General features: G+C 40.1%; 1 protein-coding gene across 1 annotated transcript; it reads right to left on the reverse strand.

The window, feature by feature from the left end:
• Positions 1–398: 398 nt before the first annotated feature.
• Positions 399–2214, reverse strand: LOC124284105. Its single transcript, XM_046720163.1, has 2 exons — positions 2206–2214; positions 399–1184 (listed from the first exon to the last, which is right to left on the reverse strand). The coding sequence occupies exons 1-2, from the start codon at positions 2212–2214 to the stop codon at positions 399–401; spliced, it is 795 nt and encodes a 264-aa protein (XP_046576119.1).
• Positions 2215–8132: the final 5918 nt, after the last annotated feature.

An 8132-nucleotide genomic window follows, 5' to 3' on the forward strand; every position in this document is an offset into this window, starting at 1 on the left:
TATGTAGTTTTTGAAAGGCATTTAGAAGTTTGACGAACATGAATACATGACACTGTTTTGATAACAACTTCTTTTTATTCTTTACACGACGTTTCAGAGCTAATTTTTGCTCCTTCATCATGTGAATACTGAGTCAGTACAAAGAGTGAATTTATATAGATAAAACATGTTTACACAATGCAAGGAGGGGGAATGTACAAAGATAACAATATAATTACGTAGCCAACAATATAATTACGAAGCCAAAAAGATTGGATTAATGCATGGAGAAAACAATGTATTGTGTACACAAATCCAAGAGTTGGGGTGGAGTGATGTACAAGAATAACAACATAATAGGAAACCAATTGGATAGGATTAATGTACAAAGATAACAATGAACGGTTGAAGCCAAGAGATTATAGGACAACAGAGTATACACTGGGAAGGTAAATGCCTTGGTCCCGGTTAATGACTGGCTTCTTTCTCTGGATCTCGATGCTTTCTTGAAGTTTCCGCTTCTTCCAGTGGTTGATGTTGGTGTGTAGAATCTTGGTTTGTTGCCAGGAAATATGGTGGTCGGGATTTTTGATGAGGTGTTCCGAAAGCGCAGATTTCATGTCAGATTTTTCTACAGAGGTCTTGTGTTCTTTTATCCTGGTAGCTATGGGGCGTGATGTCTCTCCTATGTATTTGTCTCCGCAGTTGCATGCTGTTTCGTATACACATCCTCTAAGATTTGGGGTGGACTGAATGTGGCCTTTCCCATTAGTATGTAGCATACTCTTTAGTGTTCTGTCTGATGTGAAAGTGACATCTATTTTGGCTGTACTGGTGAGCAGTCTGCTGATCTGGTGACTTATGGGACATTTGTATTGGATACTGACGAGGATAGGTGATGGGGCTGGTTTGGACTTGGGATTAGGGTCTTTTTGCTGGGAGGCCAGGGTTTTGCGTATGGTCTTCTCTACTAGCTGTTTACGGTATCCGTTGAGGGCACTGAAGGTGTGCTTTAGGTGATGGATTTCTTGGCTGAGGTTGTCTGAATTGCAGATGGCTATAGCTCGTCGGGTGAGGGTGGCAATGATGGCTTGTTTGATCTGAGGGTGGTGATTTGACAGGTAATGAATGTACTGATCCGTGTGGGTTGGTTTGCGGCAGATGGCAGTGTGGATGTTGTCTTGACTGTCAGATATAAATGTGTTCTTGAGAAGGTGGATTTCATGGGATATTTTACAGAAACATGGTCATGGGATAGGAAATCAGATCTATTTTAGGCGAGCCCTTCCTTAAATAACGTTTAACTCATCTTTGAAATATTTACTTCAATATATACCACCACAGCTTATGCATGCTTAATGAGAAAACATGCGACTGATCTATGCCTATCCAAACAGCCCCGTATTATCTAGACCTTGATACCTGGACACCTCAACCACAATACCTTTTAACATGCTTCTTTCAACCGGAAATCAAATTTCCGGATCTGGACATTGAATTTCAAGAACCATCAGTGCACACTACACAGTAATGTATCGCACTTACGGACAGACAACGTTCAAAGAGCAGGAATCATGGGGTCGATATGTAAAGTAGTTACTCCGACTGTTAGATGGGAACACTTGTCATATTTGTCAGTGAGGTGAAGAGGATTCTAACAATAAACAGGCAATGACAATGGTGATTTATCACAGTCAATTTCACACAGGAAATTCCTAAGCGGAAATCAAATGCAGAAATTAAGCTGGAAAAGAAAGATATATTTTGCTGAACCTTTGTGAGGCTACACTCTATCATCCACTTTGGGCATAACAATGGAAAATCAACAGTGTGTGACACTTTGAAAAAAAAAGAAATGGTTGACAACTTATACGAATGGTGAAGCCAGGATGTTTTCTCTGACACTACCTACGGGGACGTTGTTTGCCACGTTGATATCATCCTCTCAGTAAAGACTGAAACCACCTAAAACTTTAGATATGTCATGCAGGGCGTATGCAGAGCTTACCCAAACTGAAACTAAACCTGCCGATGACTTCAGCAAAGAGAGGAATAAGGGCACCTGGCATTTCCTAGAGCTTGACAATCCCAGTAAATTGGTTGACATATTACGAGAGGAGCGGTGATATAAGCTGTATTGACCTCCTTCTACACATGAACACGACTGCTTATCAATCCAGACAATAGTCGTGAGAACGCAGTTGTCGAGATAAGCAGAGGTCGTACCTTCGACATACTTATAACGACAAGAGTGAGATTTTACATATTTACGATGAACTCTGTTATAGAGACAGGACTGAGAAAACAACCCGCAAGATGTTGGGCGCGGTGGACGAGCTGGCTAAGGCGCCAGGCTAGTGATCCAGCAAGGTTGAGGTGTCGGGATCAAGCCTACCTGTGACCGGGTGTAAAACCTTGGAGTCAACTTTGTGTGCAGACTCTTTCAGTGTTGTCACAACCCATAGTGTACAGTACACAACCCTGTGCACTTAAAAGAACCCGTGAATCCGTTGGTATATGACTAGATGGTGGCCACATGAATACGTGCAAACACCTAGTTGCGGGTACAGCAACGTGCAGTGAACTTGGACAAAGTACTGTGACTATGTGTCCCGTCCACCCAGCTGTGAATGGGTACCTCGTTAGGATGAGAAAGCCACAATAACTCGGTGCGCCTAGTGGCTGCAAGAGTTGTATACTCCCCAGGGAGTTGAGATTGATAATACGATGTGCCTTTGAGATTGACATCCAATGATCGAGGGAAAATACCAGCGCCTTGAGCATGCACTAGTTGCCTGGATATGTGCGCTATGCAAATACATGTATCCTATAATAATAATAATAATAATAATAACGACGCCAGCCTGTAAATAATGGGAGTCGGGATTAAACAATCCAGGGATTAACGTTATAAGCAACGATCGTTGCTGGTGGGTTACGATGACACACAATAAGTATCGACACTTATGACCAGCTCTGGCTGGGTACTACCGGACGCCGGCCATGGAGAGTGTCAGGTTCCGATGATGGAATGTTCCCTTATTTCCTGTCAGCTGTTAATAAACTAAACTAAATCCATTCACTTACCCCAGAGTATCACGAATACAAGCCAGAACATGAAATAAGCGAACCGTTGGATAAACATTAAAACACTATTACAATCTTATTATAACGCCACGCATGGCTCCGGCACAGGGTCGTTGTATTCATCATCGGGCGGTGGGGTAGCCTAGTGGTTAAAGCGTTGGCTCGTCACGCCGAGGACCCGGGTTCGAATCCCCACATGGGTACAATGTGTGAAGCCCATTTCTGGTGTCCCCCGCCGTGATGTTGCTGGAATATTGCTAAAAGCGGCGTAAAACCAAAACTCAGTCAGTCAGTCATTCAGTATTCATCATCAAACAGTCGAGAGATTGATTACACAAACTGTTACTTTCAACAAATAAACAACAAATAAAGAAAGAAAGAAAGAAAGAGAGTGGAAATAATATTTTACAGAAAATCTATGCAAATTGTTGTAAATTTCTCTAATTCAAATTACAAGGGACATACTGTCATAGCTAATGGACACTGACTGTTTACAAAGCAAGTAGCAAAGACTCAGTATATGATATGCACTTACAAGGACCTAGGAAACAGACTTTAGGTTGCATTGAGCCAAAGCAATAAATCTAGAGTTAAGAAACCATTGCGCTTTACATGTTTCAACGTGATACCTACCCTTGACACAATGAATCTTCAATGGTAACATAACGTCAGCTCGAAGGACAATCTCAGAACTTTGTTAAAGTGCCGCCAGGTCATTTATTATTTGACATTTCTGATAAAACACACCTGGAAAATAAGTTTTTTGTTCCAGAATGGTACTTGAGTTTAAATTCAATTGAACATCAATTCCTTAGTTTGTAGAATTCAGTGGCGCTTTGGTTGGGTTAAACGTTATTATCAAACATTATTCACTGTTACAATTGTCGGTGAATTTTGCTGTCACCATTTGTAGACTCATCCATCATTATCAGCTGAAGCTTGTGGAGTCGACGCTCAGTTTAGTGTTGTTTTGAGTTTGTGCAGCCCCAGTGGTTCTTAACCCACTGGGATACACAGGCCTGTGTGTTGTTGCTTAAATGTTTCCAGATCAGTTGGTCTCACGAATATCAGAATGCACTTTATCCTAATATATCTTTCATAAGTTCAGATACTCTTTGCTTTGTATGACTGTTTCTTAAAATGAATAATTAATAATGTTTTGTCTTTTGGAAAAGATTGTTGGCCAAAAACAATAGCATATTGTCACATGAACCAGCAGGACGAGATATATTATGTGTTATGTATATCTGTATCTATAAGGTAAATACATGATATGGTGTGGAATCGGTACATGCTTTGTGAGGCTGTCCGCAATATCACATCACTGTGAGACCGGGGGATGATTCAGTATGAAGATAGTTATCACACATCATGTGTTTTTAAAATATCCACATCGAATAAAACAGCCTGTGTTACATTGATTCTGGATTCTGGAGGCAACGTATCTGGCACCATACCCCGCATTTATCCATTAGACTTAATGGTATTTAAGCCCCAAGGAGCACGTAGGGTAACAGGTTAAATTTAAAATGAAATTTAAAACTAATGTTTTACCAATTTGCCCGGAGACAGCCAAAGCAGCGGGATAAGAGTTCCTGAGAACTTCCTGCAGGCTTTGTGTTACCATGTGCTTCTGTAAAAGCATGATTCCACTGTTGGTGGCCCATTATTCAATCATTTTCGAGAACTGCCTGGCTGTGTTTAATCCGTTGGTTTTGTTTGTTTGGACGTCCCTGAGGTATGTAAATATAAAACGTCAAAACCAGGGAATAACCAATCCCCATTTTCCGATGAAACAAATCTTCGAAAACTGTTATGCATGGGTTGCTTAAAATGAGTGATGAAGCCAGGTGTTTATAAAAAAGAGGAGACAAATAATTTTGGTGATCACACTTTGTCTATTAGAATCGAGTGTAACATTTTGCCTTTAACAAACTGATTTTTGGCATAACAGCATGAGTTTTGATGGTTTACGATCGCTGAGAATGATTTCATGATATGCACATCTCATTCCTTAATGCCCCACCAATAATGTCAAACAATGTTTTGCTTCACGCACGTGATAAACTAATGTATTAGATGAGCACGCAAGATCAGGACACAAAAAATAAATGTAACCTTAAATTATAAATGTATAGAGGAGGTTATTTATGAGGACGAAACATCGACAACACAGACCGTTCGTTTGGCCATGAACCATGCTTAATATACTGAAGATTTTCATAATTAAAAGTTACATGCTTTAATGACGTCAAGTGACATGGTGCCAAGGAAACACAAATAAGTCACTTGATGTTCTGCCCAACGTACTAAACACAGGAGCGTCTCAGTGTGATGACTGGTTAATTGTGCTGCTTGAAACAAAGTGTGCTTGGATGATGAAAGCCTGCATACTGTCTCATTTCAGTCTGTTCTTCAGTTTCCCCATGGTACAAATGTACGACTTCAATTACAAAGACTTGTAACTTGACGACCTTTGCAACGGACATCACACGATTAACAATCATTACAATTATCATCCGTAACTATTACTTTGAGCTTGGTTAAAAACTTCTATGCTTCCATGATGATGCTTCTTTCCTCACATTGGGTGTAGTTTCTCTTCTTTGTTAGAGTTGTTAAAAATGGGATTTCTTCGCGAAGTCCTATTTTCCTTTTTTTGAGAGTGCAATGCATCTTTCAAATGATTGTTTCCACCAATAGCCAATTTAAATACGCTTTTCTAATTCAACTGACTTTTATCGACTTTTGATCTCGGACTTGACACGTGGCTATTAACAAAGGTGAAGTGGGGCACACATGCTAAAATAGGAAATGGAGTTATCCATGTGGTCTCTTGCATTATCACGGTGGTTTCAAAAAAACATCATGATGCCATGTCTTGACACCTGTGCAACTGATTCAATCGTGACAAATAAACGTTCGAAATTCATGACAGGTAACAAACCGTCATAAAACAATTCCTTGAAGTTCAAAAGAGTTGATTTGAAACCTTTTCAAATATTAAACTTCAATTTGACACTTGAAGCCGTATAACAAATTCTCTCTCTCTCTCTCTCTCTTTCTCTCACACACAAAAACACACACACACACAATGTATACATATATCCGACTGTAATATTTCCTGTGTGTGAAAATCCATTCTAAGCAGAGCGAGTATTGTTTTACGCGAATTTTTCAACCACTAGCCAACCCACCTCGCCTCATTCGTAACGGAAATAACACCAGGAAGAAGTCTAGTGCCGCTGTGTAGTATAGGTTTTATAGAATACTATTTTGCTTTCGCTTTCTTACGACATCGTCGTCCTGTGGGAGACCTGGGAAAAACTGAATCCTTGTACAGCGTGCTTGTCGCAACCTGATTGGGTGTCTTTGTGCCCACACCTAATGTTTTTCATTGCAACACAAAATACAGACACCAGTAACCTTGCGTTATGGGAAAGCATGACCGTGCGACGAATACATAGTGAATAACGTCTTCTGTTAAGATGTACCATACTTATCGTTTAGCCATCATTTCAGGTCTCGGGTTCGTGTGTCAACAGATTCTGATCACTGTCTTTTGATTTGCTGTCGTAAAGTTAGTAAAAGGTAGTTTCAGTTTTGTGACAGTTCCCTCACATACCCTCTCGGGAAATCAGGAGCGAGCTACCTTCAACGTTATATATCACTGTTAGAGAACAGGCGAAAAAGATTTGTATAGAAATCAGCATTATTTGCCGGGTGAAATGACTTCTCTTCAAGAGTAGTCTACTACTACTTTATTGAGTAACTCTGTGGTCCAGGGCCTCCTTTCACGAAACACTAAAGGTGATTGTAAGTCACTAAGGTAACCTTAGCGCAATGTTAAAGGATGGGAGTTAAGGTTAACTTTAGTAAGGGTTGCTTCGTGACAGGAGCTCAAGACCAGTACGATCGAAACATGTACAGTGGATTGTTACTATGATTTATCACATTTTGATATTGTACATGTAACAATTTGTCCTGATGCTTGTTTCTTTGCTTTCCATTTTGCTGTCATTTAGTTCCTGAAAGGTGTTTGGTTGGTGACAATTATTCCATCATATATCGATCTGGAAATAGAACAAAACACATCAAAATATAAAGAAACAGAAGATAAAGAAGGAGAGACACATTGCACCTCGACATAACGACAAAGGTGAAAGTGAAGCTGTAGGGAAATAATCACTTTAAAACTGCAGCGATAAGGCTAGTATACAAAGGAAGAATACCAAATCTAGATTGGGTATTTCTTTTACGCTGCACAAGATAATGATCACAGCAACTGTAAACCATCAAGAAGCTCACATAGCTTAGAGATTTCACAGCGATGTGTCATTTTGTAGGTAAGGCACTCGATTCTATCATTTTTTGTCTCTGACAAGAATCTCAGACAAAAATCAGTGACAACTGCATAGTCTTCCATTCCGACAGTATTCCATTGTAGTATTGGCATCCTAAAATACTAACTACTTTTCCCTTTTCAGTTGGATTCAGAAATACATTTACGGCGGCCTCATGTTTATTTTACGGACGAAGTCTGAACTCGTGACAGGTCTCAGTTAAATTAAAAGACTTATCCTTCAGCCATCTTGATAACAAACAGCCGAAACTCATATAGATGTATGTGCTCGCAAATGCCAATGGCAAGGTTGACTTGCAGTAGCAACCTTCATGAAAATGCCCGGCAGTTGGCAAACACTGACCATCATACACGAGTTTGCACATTTTGAGATAATGAATTTTCATTGAATATGACTCCAAGCATAGCTCATTCCGAAGTGTGCTAGTTAAGGAAGTGGATGATTATTAAAGCCGTATCAACAGGTATGCAGCCATTTGCAATATCACGTAGAAAGGCGCAGCACTGTCGAGGCAAGCCCTACGCTCCCCTAAACTGATACACTCAGTCAATTTCATGGAATACACATTAGCTCTTTCCATTCTGTAACCAGTCGCCAAGGCATCGTGCGTTCTTGTAGTAAAGGCGCAATTGAAATGGTTTGCTCCTTTGGGAAATCTTTTTTATTTTTGTCTGCATTGCATTAGAAACTAAAAATACAAGT

Source organism: Haliotis rubra, unplaced genomic scaffold (assembly GCF_003918875.1).
Source record: "Haliotis rubra isolate DU_JTF1 unplaced genomic scaffold, ASM391887v1 Scf33, whole genome shotgun sequence".
Classification (NCBI taxonomy): Eukaryota; Metazoa; Mollusca; class Gastropoda; order Lepetellida; family Haliotidae; genus Haliotis; species Haliotis rubra.